At 42.0% G+C, this 17,593-nt stretch overlaps 1 protein-coding gene across 8 annotated transcripts in view; it reads right to left on the bottom strand.

Annotated features, from left to right (window-relative positions):
* Window positions 1-17,593, bottom strand: part of wnt5b (wingless-type MMTV integration site family, member 5b) — a 111,110-nt gene that overhangs the window by 25,379 nt on the left and 68,138 nt on the right. For 2 of the 8 annotated variants that reach the window (XM_085136950.1, XM_085136951.1), the window contains exon 1: window positions 2,157-10,329. The exons of the other annotated variants lie outside the window; for them this stretch is intronic. In XM_085136950.1, coding sequence (XP_084993076.1) covers window positions 2,157-2,186 — 30 coding nt within the window. In that variant the 5' untranslated portion in view covers window positions 2,187-10,329. Of the gene's footprint in view, window positions 1-2,156; window positions 10,330-17,593 lie in introns of those variants that run through there. 8 annotated transcript variants of the gene reach the window in all.

Genomic DNA, 17,593 nt, shown 5'->3' with positions numbered 1-17,593 from the left:
AACGAAGTTGTAGATGAAAACTTCTTTATTTTGACTTTCGCCAGTGACATTTCACTCCGAGGTCTCTATGACAACTGTGTCTTCATCTGGGATACACACATCTATTCCCCCTCACACAGTGACCCAAATACACGCGTTCAGATTTTCTTTTTCAGTCAGTCTGCATCCATGCCTTCATACAGCGCTCTGGTAGTACTCATGTAGTCATGCCAGTAAAGCTATTAGGATTAAAGTGAACTGAATACTTCAAGCATACATTTCCACTCTATCGGTTTATGACTACAAGGAGAGCGCATGTGCTGCAGGATGTTGCTATTTTATAGATGTAAAGTAAGCAAATTTATTTAATCTAATTCTCAGTGCTATACACGCCGTTATGTATATGGTACTGTAAGTGAACATAATGAGAGGCTGGGACACAGCACGCAGTTTGAATGACACTGCAGCTCCATCTACTGATGCCTTGCTGCACAGCATTTATCAGTAAAGGTTACCTTTAACCTTTAACTTTAATGTTAAAAGTCAAATAAAATAAGAAAGAAGTCACTTTCAGTCACTTCAAGTCTTCCGAACACTGTTTTTTTTCTAACCCCTTTCCTGGAGCTGAATCTGCATTCTGGAGAAATGTCTACAAATATAAAGAGGACTCTCCTCCTGAGAATCCGTGTAATTAAAAATAATCAGATTGATTTCGGCGCTAAAGAGAAAAACAGGTCAACCACCTATTCTGGGACATGACCTACAGCTTCAGAACTACAGGAGCGGCGCAAGCATGATGTGTGTCAGCTGAGACTGGTTTACTGCCAACTTGTGATGCTCGTGTAGAAACACAAGGAGGCGCAGTTTATCCGTAGCGCTCGACACAGTCAAAGGAAAGGGTAAAAAAGACGAAGGGTGGGGTGGGAGAGAGGCACAGAAAAGTTGGACAAAGTGAGATGAAGGAGGGAAAATAGAGAGGGTGAAAGAGAGAGGGAGTGCCCAAGTAATGGATACAGAGAGAGAGAGAGGGGAGTGGAGAGAGAAGGGGGGGGGGGGGGGGGGGGGGGACTTGTCCCTAGAGGATATGAGCAATAGCCATGCAACAGGGAGCAATGCCTGAGAAAGTCGGCAGCTCCTCGCTGGATTAACAACAGCCTCACTTCTTATTGCCTACAGTGCCAGAATTCAGCAAAACAACCAGCCCGTTCTCTCCTGCAGGGGAAGCGGTAGCTGACGGAGCCTGAGCTGATTGCCTGGAAGCTGCTCGGGACAAAATGCTAAATATTCTTTTTTAAAAATCACGGTCACTGCTGCGAACTGACTGTATTTAGAGGGAAATATTTAAAATAGACTCAGCAACTGAAAGGCAATTGAGACTTTGTCTAATCATGTTGGGCACTTTTTAAATGTACCTGCTTTTACTTTTGTAGGAAGCAGGAAAACCTTGGCCTTGTGTTTGAGTCAAGGAGACCACCTGAGCTTACATCAAAATCAGATGGTGTTTCCTGTCAGGGCTACTGCATCAGTACTAACACAGTCCCATTAGGCAGTTTATAGTAAAATCTGATTTAAAATAGTCTATTATTAAAATTAAAGTAAAACCAATTACAACATTTTATTTAAAAAGTAACTAAATACTAATGCTGTGGTCAGAAGTTTGTATTCACTCATCATAAGCATGAATTTCATGGTAATTTCAGGCTTTTGTTAACTTCTTTGAACCCATCTTTTTCCAGGGTGAAGTGATTGTACAGCATACATCTTTGATGGCTTTAAAAAAGAAGAATTGGGTGTCCAATTGGGTATCCACAAATCGTGGATATAAATATCCACGATTTGTGGAGCACCTGGCCACAAGCACCTGGCATATTTGTGGCTGGATATTTGACCACTCTTTTTGGCAGACAATTTCTTCAATAGTGTTGAGGTTGGGGGCTTTGGGAAAGCAGCTTAATATTAGCCCGCTTTATCCATTCCAAAACCAGTTTCGATTTGTTCTGTGTGAGCACCCAGCTGTGTCGAAGTTTCAACAGTCTAGCTGTTGACTTGGGGAGAGTCCTCTTTTATTTTTTCATCCGCTTTTTGCAATGTACCACTGGCAGCAAAACAGCCCCAGATCATGATGCTACAACCACCATACATGGCGTATGGTGCAGTGTTAGGTTTGAAAGCCTCACCTTGAATCCTTCAAACACATTTCTTGTCATTGTGGTCAAACTTCGTCAGGTCTGACCATAAAACCTTTCCTCAGAGGGTATTTGGCTCGTCCATGTGGGTAGCTGCGAATTTCAGTGGTGCCTGAAGGTGTTGATTTTTTTTATCTTTCTTGGTCGGGATCCTCTCAGTCCATGACAATGTAAAACTGGCTTCACTATGGACAATGATCCTGGTGGTTCAGCATTTTCCAGTTCATCGCAAGCTTAAGCTTTGGTGGTTCCTGGACTGTTCCTGAACATCCTAACCAGTTTTCTTTCAAATGAGGCTGACAGTTCGGGTCTTCTTCCAGACTTCTGCACCGTGGTGACACATCTGAAGAACTTGGAATCTGCAGTTATTTAAAAATGGCGTCCCACGTTATGAAATCTACAGTACTCCTCCATCAATCTTCACCGAGGTCCTTGGACTTGCTGTCAAACAAATCATTTTTATGCTGGCAAAGAGAAATTACCATTTGCAGTCAATCGTAATCATTAATGAGAGGTTAATAGGCCTTGGCCTTGTCAAATTAAAAGACATTGTAGAGGTTTCAGCACCACTTGTTAAAAGATTTTACTAATTTTATGTTAATTTTGACCCTTTGTGGTTTAGAGAAAATCAAAAATTAATTGTCCAAAACTTGTGCATCCAATTCTTGTTTTTGAAAGTCATTAATGCTGCACGCTGTACAATTATTCCACCACAGAAAAATCACATTCATACCTATGATGAGTATGCAGAAATTTATGATCACAATTTCATATATTATAATTACAACGTATCAAAAACTGGACCCAACAGTGACCGTTATTGTTTTGTTTATGATTATCACTAATGCGTTCACATTTAACTTTGTATTATTGTAGGGTCTTTGTCTTACAATATAAAGAGTCTTGAGGCGACTGCTTTTGTGATTTGGTGCAACATTTAACTGCATTTTAATTATTCAAGGCCGACTTAATATGAGCGAAACTGTGACAGCCTTGACTCATACACAAGTGATTTTCTAATGTCTTCTAATGACTTAAGACATGAAGCCAGAAGAGAAAAATCTGCAGATATGACATGAGAATTTTACCATCCATGGGTCAAAATCATAGTAACTACAGCTATTGGAAAAACGTCAAGTACGATTAAAAATTTACATGTTTTATGAACATGTAAAGCACAAATGCCTGAAATTCTCATTGGGTGCTGCCCTCTAAATGCAAGAGGTGTTTATGAAATTTGTTCACAATAAAGATATAGTATGAGCATAAACAAGTTTATTGCATTCAATAGGCAAACAAGACTGTGATTTCTTTGCTACTTCTATCCGAAGGTCAGATGTCATGCAGAGCTGCAGATGCCCGCAGGGATTCAAGGGTTTTCTCAATGAGGCTTTTGCAATGCAGATGTCTGTATATACAGCGAGTTCAAACACCAGTTGAGCAGTTGAGGAATAGTCTTTTTTATGAACAATGCTGCCAACTAACAACTAATATTCTACGCACTATATAATTAATCCATTTCCACAATAAACACACAGCCAGATTCGATTTTACTGAATGTGTTTAATGAGGGGTTCGCAGTGATTTATCACCTAGCACACCTACTCTGTCTACTGTGCCATGACAGAAACTGTATTTTCAAATGAAGCCTCTCCTATTCCATGCACAGCTTTAAGCCCCTGCTGTTTTCTTTGGAAAACAACAAGAAGAACAAGCTGGAACAGATATATAATATTTACCAACTTTTGTGCAGACGCTCAACAAAGAAAGCAGCAAGAGAAAGAACTGAAATTCAGCCACAGCCGCACGTGATGACGAAACTACCTGCTTCGCTTACTATACCAGCGCCGCTCTCGCCTCCTTTCTGTCATCCCGAGTGCTCTTCATGTCTCTGTTCCCTTTCCAAAACACACACATGTGCACGTACACAATCACACACGTGTGCGGCAACAGACTGCTGCGGGGAAATCTGCTGCTTATATCATCCTCTCTCACTCTCACACACACATACACCCCTGGGGGAAGTTCAGCGGGACTTGGAAGCAGCTGAGATGGGCCCTGGGCTTTATATCTGTCTCTTTGTTTTTTCGGTGTACATGTGTGGTTGCATGTAAAATGGCCTGTGGAAACTCATTCTCTTCTATTCTGTTTTCCACCCTTCATCACCCCTCTTTCTCTCTCTGTGCTGTCCCCCTTTCCCTGTCTGTCGCCCTCCTCCGTCACACTTGCGCTCCCCTCTCTTCCTTCATCTGCTCCATCCCTCCTCTTCCCAGCTCTGTCCACCCCGCCACCACCCCCACCCCCTTTCCTTGTCTCCATCCATCCTTCTGTCAGCTGGCAGAAGATGAGTCATGCCTCTAGCTGGGAGGCTAAAACTCTCTCTCCCTCTTTCTCTAAATATATCTTCTCTACACTTCTCCATCGCAGTCTTTCTGTCTCCTTTTCCCTCGTTCTCACACATCTCTCTGCCCTGTATCACCATCTGTTTCTCTGCATCCTTCTGCTTTGTTCTGTTACTCCACTACGAAGCCCGTGCCTCCTTCATCTCTCAATATCTCTCACGCGTTTCTGTTTCTCTCTCTCAGTCTGAAAGTCAGATTGCCGTCTTTGTTCTTATCTGTCCCTCTCTCCAATCACATGTGCAGAAAGACGTCCATAAGAAGTCGCTCTCACGTTCCCTTTTCTTTAATGTCACGAACACCAACACTTTCTTTTTACTCTTTACTGTTCTTCATTTAACATGTCCATAAAGTGTGTCTCGGTACTGTATATCTGCTGCTCGGTGTTACCACATGTGCAATTTTTGTTAGCCTTGATTGCATATCTATTTCTATAAATATATATATAGGACAACTATTTCTTGTATGTCAACATACTTGGACAGTAGAGTTGGTTCAGCTAAAGGCATATCAGGTTAAAGTATATGGTTTTGTATTACTTTGCCAAAAACAAAGCCATTTAAAATATTGCAAACAAGTGCACAATGACTGGGTCTGAGAATTAAAGCCGACAAAGGAAGTACCAAAAACCACAGTTGCCTAAAATGGCTAATTGTGAATGGCTTTAAATGTGGATCAATACTTGTATCGCCCCATTTCAAATGCCCAAATTTACAATCTACATAACCAGCTGTCTATGAAAGTCTTTACAGCGCATGTGCCTCTTTACGGGGGTCAATTTTTATGCCATTCACCCAATTAAATTGTATTAAGGCATGACATGTGGCAGCGTGGCAGCTTGGAGTGACAAATGGGCAGACTAAAGGGACTTTGGTGGTTGGTCTACACATTGTACTTGCTAGCTGTCATCAACAGCTACCCAGAATTAAAATAAATAGGAAGTGGCAACTGCAGCTGCTATCGTGTTTTTCATGCAGTTTAAAAAAAAGAAATCTCTACTGTTTTTTTGCACTTCTCTTTATGTGGTGGACTCTGCTGTCGCTCCTTTTCCTGTTCAAGCCCATTTTGTAGCCAGTCAGCATTTAACCTAACTGCAGTATCATCTCCATCCAACTATGTGCTTCTCTTAGCACAGAAGCACATATGCATAGGCAACATACCAATAATCCTGTTCCAGGTTGATTAGCTGTCTGTTAGGTATCACCTAAGTGAACTGGACTTCATTCATGTTTGTGCCAGTGGTGACCACAAACAACCATTTTTAATGAGAGTATGACACAAATGCTATGGTTTGCTGTTATTTTCTGCTCTGTTTTGTGTCTGTGTGATGCACCCATACAGCTTATGGATTCACCTTGCTTATCGTATTAGCAAGCAATACAAGATAAACACTTCGATCTGATTCAAACGACTCGAACAGACACTTTAGTCAAACTCAGTCCTTCAAAGCTGTACTCCACAAACAAGGGGTGACATCAGGATGATTAAATCCATCTTCTAAAGCAGCTGCTTGTTAACGCAAATATTTAATCAGCCAAACACATGGCAGCAACTCAATGCTTTTAGGCATGTAGACATGGTCAAGACAACTTTGGCAAGTTCAAACCGAGCATGAAAAAGGGGAAGAAAGGCGATTTATGTGACTTTGAACGTGACATGGCTGTTGGCGCCAAACGAGCTGGTCTGACTTTTTCAGATTTGCTGATCTTTTGGGATTTTCCCCACACAAACATGTCTTCAGTTTACAGAGAATGGTTGGAAGAAGAGAAAATATCCAGTGAGCAGCAGTTCTCTGAGCAAAAATGCGTTGTTGATGTCAGAGGTCAGAGGAGAATGGCCAGACTGCTTTGAACCACTTCAACCACTCATCAGGACCAAGGTATGCAGAAGCATCTTTGAACACCTTATGACCCCACCATCTGAATGATGATGGGGTCATAACTTGGTGTAAACAACATGAAAGCATGCCTTCATCCTGCCTTGTATCAGCAGTTTATGGTGTTGCTGGTAGTGTAATGGTATGGAGGAAATCTCAATCCAATGTGCAATTAACAAATCAGCAGAAACTGTGTGATGCTGTCATGTCAATCTGAACTCAAAAACTCTCTGAGGAATGTTTACATACCTTGTCAAATGTCTGGTAAATGGCCTGTATCTGTATAGCGCTTTAGTCCCTATGGACCCCAAAGCGCTTTACACTATATTCAGTCATCCACCCATTCACACACTGGTGATGGCAAGCTACATTGTAGCCACAGCTGCCCTGGGGCGCACTGACAGAGGCAAGGCTGCCAGACACTGGCGCCACCGGGCCCTCTGACCACCACCAGTAGGCAACGGGTGAAATGTCTTGCCCAAGAACACAACGACTAAGACTTTCGGAGCCAGGGCTCGAACCGGCAACCTTCCGATTACAAGACAAACTGCCAACTCTTGAGCCACAATCGTCCCACAATCGAATCTATGTCACAAAGAAAAAAGGTTAATTTGTTGCTCGGACTTAAATCAGCTCTGTTAAGAGTAAAATGGCATTGTGTTTTCTTGGAGTGTGAGTGCAAGTGGCGCAACTGAGAAAATTCTTGTTGGCACTGGACAGGAAACCTGGGAGAGGCTGAATCCCTGATCAGAAAGCCCAGGGAGAAGCCACTGAGGCTGGGCCAGATCCCCAGATTCCCTGTGCCCTGGAGTTCAAAACTACACTGGTCTCCTAATCCCCTCCCTGGAGAAATTAACACACAAACAAATACGCACACACAGCAGATGTGCACACATACAGAAATTCATGAGCATGGTCATGTAGAGAAAAACAAACACTCTGACACAAACACATTTTTGCTCTCTGCCTCACTCACCCTCATACACATGCTTCAAATGAATGTCAAAAGCAACTTCTCCACCCTCTGGGACGGAGAACTGAATGTCTTTGTGACATGGAAGAGCTCTATACGCACTCACACATATCAGAGTAACACCAATAAGAAATTGGCCCACAGAAAGTTATAGTAAGACACACAGACACGGTGTGGGTCAGAACAACTTTCACATGCTCATCAGGGGATGAAACAGCGGAAGTCTCGGCTGGTTTGGCCTGATTTAATGCTCGTCTCTGAATTGATTCATATGGCCTGTAAATCCCTGGGAAGCCTTCTTCTGTGTCAGGTCAGAACACACGCAGTCATGTTGCCATCACTTGGGAGGACATTCAGTTGACTTACATTCATTTCTCGGGGCTATACTTTGACCCAAACCATAATTTCTATATGCTTAGCAGAAGTTGTACCCTCGCCTTAAAATAAACCTAGTATACTCTCACAAAGTTGACAGCCTTCCAATTTCAACTCTTTCAACATTTTTTTTATGCTTCAGAATCATCTTAAAATAGATTCAATTCATGTTTTATTTTCAATTTTTTGTGTCACTAATCTGCATAAAACAATTTTGGGGCGTTTTGTTAATTTACTGATAATAACAGTCTGATATAATCCTTTTATATATTACTCAAGGTATCTTTTGCAGTTATGAGAGCCTCAAGTCAACCCAGGAGTGATTCGACAAGCGTCACAGATCATGCCTTAGCTTCAGGACCAGACTCTAAATCAGGTCCAGTATCATTAGATTTTTGTGTGTTGTAGTGTTTTTGTGGCAATATGCTCCTCCCCACATGAATGATCCTACCACCACCATGCTTGACTTAAACGGCAATATTAATGGGGATGCTCAGTGCTGGCTGTTCCCACATAATCTGTTTTGATTTTTGGCTAATATGTTCAATCTTTGTTTGATTAAGGCATAATCAAAACTTCTGGGAAGCTAACAGCTGGCTGTCATGTGACTTTTTATTGAGGGATGGCCTTCAGTTGGCCACTTTGATGAAGGCCCAGTCGTTGAAGTGTAGCACTGATGGTTGCCCTTGGCTCTCATTGCTAGTACCCATTGGGATCCTGGTTACCTGTTGGCCCAGGATCATTCATTGCATTCATTAACAAGACCTTGAGATGGAGCTGGACACCTTCAGTTTATCGTTCGTTGACAGCATCCAGTTTTGTGGGCCTCCATGTAATTATTTCATGCCTTGGTTTCTACTTTGATGTGCACTGTGTGAACTTATGTAGACAGCTGTGTGCATTTTCCAATCATTTCCAGTGAACTCACTTAGTTACAAGTGGATTCCGATCAAGTTGCAGAAGTATTTCAAGTAGCACTGAGAGACGTAAGACATACAAAAGCTTAGGTGCAACCATCCATTCATCTATTTTTCTCCCTTGTCTTTATCTTACCTTGGTCTTCTACAATAGAACATCAGCAATGTGATGTTCATATTCTCTCAAAGATGAATTGTGCAGAGGTCGATTACCATTATCATCACAAAGTCCAAGGTTTTCTTCAACTCTCATTCTCATCATCTGCACGTAATTTTTGCCATAAACCCATATAAATATGCATACTGGTTGCTGTGGAAACAGCTATCTGTCATTTAATGTTCATAACGAAGACACCGGGACATGTCACTGTAGGCAAATGAGAGAGGAGTCCCTGCAGTTTATAGAAAATTTAATTATTATCTTATTTTTACTTGGGAAGACGTACTTTGCTAAATTTTATTTGAAAAGGATTGTTCAGAGGATTCAAATCTAAGCTGTTCTGTGTACGAGTGGCAAGCGACCAAAATAATGTGAGATTAATAAAATGAACGCAACCTAATTTTGGAATTAAATCTTTTTCGTTATTTAAAATATCTTTGATGTGGGAGCCAGCTGGTGAGTAAAAATCTGTTTGGCAGCACATTTATCAACTGTTGGCGAGTCATCTGTGTCCTGAATATTTTTTATTTTTCTCATTCAAGCGTTGATATTTCAAAGACACGTCTCGGTATGAAAGCTCAAGTATTTTAAGATTTATTTTGGTCTTATGCTTGGTTTTAGATTTTGACTAAGTCCAGTTAGAGTTTTTTAAGGCTACAGCTTGCTTGTGTGACTTTTGCTTTTCTTAAAGAAGTCCCGTGTTTTCCAGAGTGAGTTTCACACCAATTTAACACAAGTCTTAACAGGTAAAAACATTTGAACAAATTCTGGTTAAATCGTTTGAATAGCTCTTGTCTTGCGGGAGGACTCAGGTGATTGTGCTCAGTCTCGTATTTGCTCATTGCTCTGGCATTGGTGTACGCACTGTATAGCCACACCACCGAGAGTAATTTCTAGGATTGAAAATGAACTGTTTTACACTTTCATGGGTCCCGGTACAAACACAGAGACATGGAGAGATTCTGTCAGGCTAATGCATGCACACACACATCCACAGACACAAGCACACACATAAACACACACAACAATATGCAGGCTATTCATGCCAAAAGATGACAGAGTGCATTGAGAAAATGCCAAAATGCTGACTACTGAGGGAGAGAGAGCACACGGACTGAAAAATCTCCTATGTCAGACTGCAGAGCTGGCAGAAAAGAAAAGCATTGTTGAAGGGACACACACACACACACACACACACACACACACACACACACACACACCTAGGCAGCCTGTGTGGTGCAAAAATTGGAGCAAAGCGGCAGTGCATAACATAGACACACACTCATAGACATGCATGCACACATGCAACAATCTTTGAGGCATTGTGGTGAGATGGAAGCACAGAAGAGCTGCCAGAGAGGGAGAGAGAGGTAGGAGAAAGTGCACAAAAATGAACAAATAAAAAGAAATGGAGGTAAAGATAGATAGAGATGGATGTAAAAAAGAGCGACACAGATACACAGAAAATAGTGCTTTTGTGCATCACCCTTTTTGTCTTTTTGCTCTTAATGACCATGTATATTGTGCCATAACAGAAGGAGAAGTAGAGCTGTGACTGTGCAATAATGAAAGAACATCTGTGGGAAGGAGGCATCCCTAAAACACAAATGCCAAATGGCTGCTGGACCAGAAAGCAGCAGCAATCCCTCAGATCCAAAGCAGAAAAAAGTAACATCACTAAGTCAGACAGCAAGGCGTGAACAGCTGGACAGCACAAAGATCTGATCTGATTATATGATTACCTAGGAGCAGGCAGGTCCCCACAGGGGTACAACTCCTTCAAACCCCTAGTTGATAACCTGCCTCTCAGGCATCATAACAGCACAGGAATAAGGGCATCAGAAGGAAAAGCAGAGGACAAATCCACCAGCACTATACGACAGAGCAGTCATCCAAGACTCTAGCCAGACTAATCTGAACCCCCCCTGGATTGACTGCAACAAAGCCTCAATGCCCTCGCGGATCCTAGAGTTCTTGACACTTTAACCCTCACTGATAACCTTCAAGAACTCAAGCAGCTGAAGAAAACAACACTGGAAGTTAACTCAAAGGCCATTGCACAGCTCACCACCAAGTGTCGCACGTACAAAGGTGATGCTGCTGTTTTGCTGTGTCCCAAACTCCCCTCAGCCAGCTCAAAGAGTGAATGTAGATGCACACTCAAAAATGGAGTGACCATCAGCCACCTCCTATGCATGGATGACATCAACTCACTGTCAGTGCCAAAGCTGGATGAGTGTAGCAAATGTCATCGGGACACTTACAGGACACCTACATGTACCTGAGTATAGTACAGACCAAGAAGGTCTGCAACAGTTAAATACCTCCAGAGATGGTAGACAGGTGTTAAGAATCCCTGCTCAGTGGTAGGAAGTAGACCTAAGCCTTGAAAATCATTAGATAATCAGCTAGAATAGTAAGCTGGACACAGAAAGAAATACATCATAATGATGTCAAGACAGGAAAACTTCTCACAACACACAGAGGGTGTAACCCTAAGTCCAACACCTCAAGGCTCTATGAGCAATGCGATGAAGCAGAATAAGGAGTGTTAAAACCAAAACTTGGGATGAAATAAGGAACATCTAACCCTAACTACATCAGGAAGATGGCCCTTAGGATAACCTGGTCTGTAAGCGCTTCAGGCAGAAGACATATGGTGATAAAGATGAGGAAAAGCAAATACTTTGAAAGACCAGAGGTGGAAGGAAGTGGTTGATATCAAGAGGTATTACCAGAGGCTTAAAAAGGACAAGGAGCACACAGAGACTCTGACCATGGCAGGGAATGAACAGGTCCCAAGTACCATATCCATGAAGGCAGATGTCTATCACAGTTGACAGAACCCAAGGTTCAGGCTTCATGAAGATGCCCCTGAGACACTCCGGTACACAGCAGGATGTAAGATGCAAGCTGGGGCCAGCGTAGACTGAAAAGCTCAACCAAGTGACCGGGATAATGTACAAAAACATCTGTGCCTCATGCGGATTATACGTCTCCAAGTCCCGCTGGAGCACGGCACTAAAAGCAGCTGAGAATAACGGGGCTAAGACCCTGTGGGACTTCAAGTTCAAGACAAGCAGCTGCTGGTTAACCAACCAGATATAGCGGTGGCTGATCAGAAGCAAAAGAGAGCAGTTGTGATAGATGTGGAAATCCCATCTGACAGTATAACATCAGAAAGAATGAGCACAAGAAGATTAAGAAGTACCCGGGGCTGAAGGAAGCCTAAAGTGATCACCACAATGGAAGAGTGGCTCCAGCAGCATTCCATCCACAACATCAGAGGTCTCTGTCCATTAGAGTGCAGTCCTAGGGACAGCTAAGATACTGTGCAGAACCCTGAAACAGGTTTGCCTCCAGAAATTTTTCATAGGGGTGGCCATATGGGGGCCACTAAAAATATTTAGGTGGCACACCAAAAACAGAACAGTGCAGGGGCGCAGTAGAGGGGAGGGGTTGACGACAGGAAATCGGGAGGGACATACAAAGTGACGTAATACGAAGGGCAAAAACTGTATATTGCAGGAACAAATAACAAGTTAATGTTTCAACTCACTGTAGGGTGTCTTCCTCTCTCTTGTGATCATGTTTTTTGTTTTTTTTTAATTATTACCAACATAGGACAGTCTTGCCAGGGGGCCCACTTGGGGACCAGCAAATTTTGGGGGTTGGCCAGTGCCCCACCCCCTAGTGGGGGTCCCTGCTCTGAAACTCCCTGGCCTCTTGTAGAGAACGTGAGCTTAAAGAAGACACACCAGCCCCCATGTGAAAGGGAGATTATTAGAGAGGGAGAGAGAAAGAGAGATGCAAGAAGGGAGCTGGGAGGGAAAGAGGGAAGAGAAGAGCAGAGAAGCTTTGAAGGCAGGTATAAAACACACACACACACACACACACACATACACACACACACACACACACACACACACACACACACACACAACATGTTTAAGTACTGTACAGTTGAAGCGAGGAAAGACCTGAAGGAACATAAAAGATTTAAGGTGTACAGTGTACAGCGTGCATATGTGTACACACCCACATGCATCTTAGGGCCATTGAGGTGTTGTTACTGTTTTCTTTCATATGCTGGTGTGCATGCATGCATGCGTGTGTGTGTGTGTGTGTGTGTGTATGTGTGTGCGTGTACGCATTCTTTATGTAGAGAAATATAATCTACCGAGTCATGGTAATATCCTTTCAGGAAGGTGTTGCCATTCAGGGATATGTGTTGACACACGCCCATGTAACCTTGGCAACCAGCAATCGCTGTGGGTGCAGAATCACATTGTGGAGGAGAGCAATTATCCAGTTAGAGTCCTCTCCTGAATCATCAAATACAGACACATAAAGTTACACACAAACACATGCACAAAAAGACAGACACACACACACACACGTCTGGTCACATGACGAGTAGAGTCTTGTGTTCTAGAACACTTTGGAAGCACACTCTCTCTTTCTCTCGCTCTCTCTCTCTCTCTCTCACACGCACACACACACACACACACTGAATTTTTCAACCTCTATTTTAACATACTGACACTCTTTTCTTCCACTTCCTTTTTCCGTAGTCATTCCTCCCCCCCCCACATCTCACTTTTCGTCTTCCTTCTCTTATCCATCTATCCCTCTTCTGCTGCTCTCTCACTCAGTGTGAGTGCTAGCTTGGGCCCAGCGGGTTTTCTAAGAGGGGTATGACACACCACAGCAGCAAGACGACGCACGCACACACACACACACACACACAGAGCTGTGATGTGAGGCAGACAGAGGGAGACAGGAAAACAGGAGAAAAAAAAATGCAGTGTGCACACCACACGCACACACAGACACACACACACAGACACACAGGCAGGTCATGCAGAGACAGACTCAGCTATTGCTGCTGAGGAGAAAGCCTGTGGCATATAGACCTGCCTCTCAGTTTTTATGTCATTTCTAGACTATTTATTTACGCATCTTTTACCTCGCCGCTCTTTCTTTCATCATGCTACAGATGACGAGAGCGACAAACCAAAGACACTTTTGGTTATGTGTATAAAGTTTTTTGAACAAGCCAGTCTGGCTACAGTCTTAAGGTCAATTTTTGGTGTGAATACACAGAAACAAGAATCCATGTACGGTTTGGTTTAACTAAACAGATTATGGCTTTCTTCTTTCACCCCTGTTGATTTCCGGGAGGTTTGTCCAGCAGACCAGAGCTGGCCACAGTTTAGCCACATTTAACTGAGAGCTGGTGTTAATCTCCCACCATGTTTAGATCTCAAGGTGTTTGCTGTATCATTATATGGCTTGGTATTCATGTCAGGTTTGCTATTTTGAAAATGCATGACACACTCTGTGCCCGGATACCAAGGACGTAGGTGTTGGCAGCCACAGGGGACAGTGCAGTTAACTGCTTTGTTTTTGCCCTTGATGAAGTTACAGAATATAAGCTAAAAGCAGAGTGGGACATACTAGGTGCTTTGCATTTATAAATACAGCCTTTATGTTTCTTTGATGTGTTTTAAAAAGCTCAAATCGATGTTTGAACCAAATACTACTATGTTATCTATACTTAGCTACTTGCAAATAGTAGTAATAATATTCACACTGTATATTTTAAAGTCTAGAAGCGGTCTTCAATATAAGTCATGGTGTCGCAGTCATGGTGTAGTAAGACAAAATTAAAGAAGTCATTTTAATTTTTGCTTTTATTTTTCTTTCTTTCTTTCTTTCTTTTTCTTTTTTAATTATTATTATTATTATTATTATTATTATTTTTTTTTTTTTACAGAGGAGTCTCCCCCTGCAGCCCATTAGAAGGACTACATATTAAAGCCTTTTTGACATTGGCTTCACCTCATACTGCTGATTTAGACTTTTACCCACACCGGTTATGATGTAACCTATCTGAGGGGCCGTAGCCATTATTCATGCTTGCGCATGGTGTTAATTACCTTGTGCGCTGCTAACCACAATAGAAAAGAAATAAAATCCTGGGACTTTGTTGTTTTTCTCTCCTGCCTCCCCACTCTTCGTTGTGATCACGTGTTTTTCTTGGTTTTCTGTTTTGCTAATTTTGTCAATCTTTCACATCTGTGAGTCCTATGACTCTATAATTATTATTCCTTGTTTTCAGGTGATAATCATTTTTCTTTCACTTTGAAAAAGTAGCCGTCAATGCATAGGAGGAATCAGGCCAATCACGATAGCTGTGATCTGCGCTGATGTGATGTGCGCATCAGGTTCCAGCATAGAGTTTCAGACGGTTTTGCAGTTACAGTGTACCAAAAGAGCATATTTAAAACAGAAACCTAAATCCCCTGTTAGTCCCACACTTTTTTTTAACGCAGTTTATGACTCTGCACTGTTCCTAACCAGAACTTTGCAGATGAACATTTGTGGATCTGTTTGTTTTTGTTTTTGTTTTTTTTAGCTTTGCCTCTGGGAAAAGGCAGAATTAATAGATGACAAAGAACTTGTTTGTAGCAACCAAGGGATAAAAACAATTAAAACTGTCCACTGTGCTTCTCATCAACACTTCTTTCATGTATTATGTGTTTCTTCCTCTGCTGAGTGAATTTCCCAGTGGTTGTTCCCTTTACTCTTAAAGCCAGCAATCAGTATTTAACCTACACATAGTATCATTGCCCAAAGGTGACTTGCAGTTGAGTTGTTACAGGCAAGCATGACTCTGTACTGGCTGGATCCCCATAATACTTCTGTGTTCACACTGGAGGCACGAGTGTTTTCCAGCCTGAGATAGATATTTTGATGAATGTTTATACTTTATGAGGCACACACAGTTACAAGCAAAACTCACAGAGAGCACCTTGTTGTGGATTGGGTTTAAATTGTCGGGCTAGTATGAGCAATTCTTCGTGCTAAATTATAAACACTGTTATAACACATCTTGCATACGTGCTCATTCTAATTCATGTTGGTAATGTTTTAACGCTATAATTCATGGATATAATTTGGAAGAATTGTGAAGAGAGGCAGAAAGAGAAAGTAGTGAAACGATGTGTGCATACAGTACAATTTCAGAGAGACAGAACAGACAGTAACACAAATTAGGCTGCGTACTGGAAAACATTTGTTTGATGTTGTTAACGTAGAGTAGGGCATATTAGTCCCAGCTCAGCTGAGCTGAGACTAATATAAGTCATTTGAGAGTTTTACATGGAACAAAGACAGTGAATCTATGTCTTTCAGTGCAGATGCATATAAAAGGATATGGGGGACATGGTCATGCAAAATTATTAAAGAGATCAACAGCCCTTTCAGTAACATTTGGGCTTTGCATTAAGACGAATCTGAACATCCATCATGAGGAAGGAGAACAAGAGAATAAGAGGGAGAAGTGGGAGAAAGGAGAGTTGCCGTCAGTTGTGCATGGCTGCTTTTTTTTCCCACGTAAAAGCGGCGTTTTCTGCAGCCCCTCTCCCTCTGTCTTATCTGCACCTGATCACTGTTGCCTCTCTCCTATCGCTTTGCCTCTATGTTTCTCATCAGCTCTTCCTCTCTCTTTGCTATCTCGCAGCCACTCTGCCACACTCCACGGGCTACAGCAAACGGCTCCCCTGTTGTTTTATCGCACATACACGCACGCATGCACACAAACGCGCACACAAAGAAGCCCGTGCGTGCATGTGTGTGTGCTTGAGAAGATGCGAACATTTAAAAACAATTGTGTTTACATGACGAAGCTACAGAATCACATAGATATCCTGTAATGTGTATGCATATAGCAACTGACAACCTCTGCTGCTGAAAATATTAAGCCATGCAAAAAAACTAGAGTTTCTCATAAGACTGCCTACAAAAAAGTTTTAGTTTCATTAGATAATTTAGAAATCAATAATAATAACTGAGACGAGTGGTCTTGTTTATAACTAACCCTTTTCAATTTGGTTAAGACTTAAAGTAAAAGGCTTAGCTGTAGTCAGCATCAGTCTGCTCTCTAATTTAATTGAATAATGTCAAATAATATGACTTGCTGTGAGGTATAGTCCATCTGAGAAGTTTGTGCTCCAAACTTCTGAGTACAAACTTCAAGTATTTTATTAGTGTTGCACTAATAAAAGATATCTGTATCTGTGCCGTGCAGTTTATGAAGACGGCTTGCTAACAAAATTTCCTAGCTTTTTCTTCTTCCAGCTTATCACTTTAGAGGTTGTTACAACTGACTATCTGCCTTCATTTTACCTTATCCCTAACATCTTCCTGTCACATCTCAGTCACACCAACCCTTTGCATGTCCTCCTTCACTACATCTTGAATCTAAGTCTTCCTCTTTTTTTCTGACCTGACAGCTCCATCTTCGACATCCTTTGCCTAGTAAATCCACCATCTGGATATCTCCCAATCATCTCACCCCCTAACTTTGTCTTCAAACTAGTCGACCTGAGCTGCCCATCTGATGTACTAATTTCTTATCCTTTCAATCCTGGTCACTCCCAATAAACATTTTACAATGTTCAGCTCCACCTCCTGTCTCTTTGTCAGTGCTACCATCTCCAAATCATATCAACGTAGGTCTCTCTACCATCGTATAAACCTTCCCTTTCACTCTTGCTGCTCTCCTTCTGTTACAAATCAAATCTCATCTCCACTCTCTTCTTCTCCTCCCTTGAGCATTGTCTGTTGCTACGGATGGTTGAACCCAGGTATTTAAACTTATCTACTTTTACTATCTTTGCTCCTTGAAGTTTCACTGTTACACCTCTGTCCCTCTCATTCA

Source organism: Neolamprologus multifasciatus, chromosome 17, assembly GCF_963576455.1.
Source record: "Neolamprologus multifasciatus chromosome 17, fNeoMul1.2, whole genome shotgun sequence".
In the NCBI taxonomy this organism is placed as follows: domain Eukaryota; kingdom Metazoa; phylum Chordata; class Actinopteri; order Cichliformes; family Cichlidae; genus Neolamprologus; species Neolamprologus multifasciatus.
This window is presented reverse-complemented; position numbering and strand designations above follow the sequence as displayed.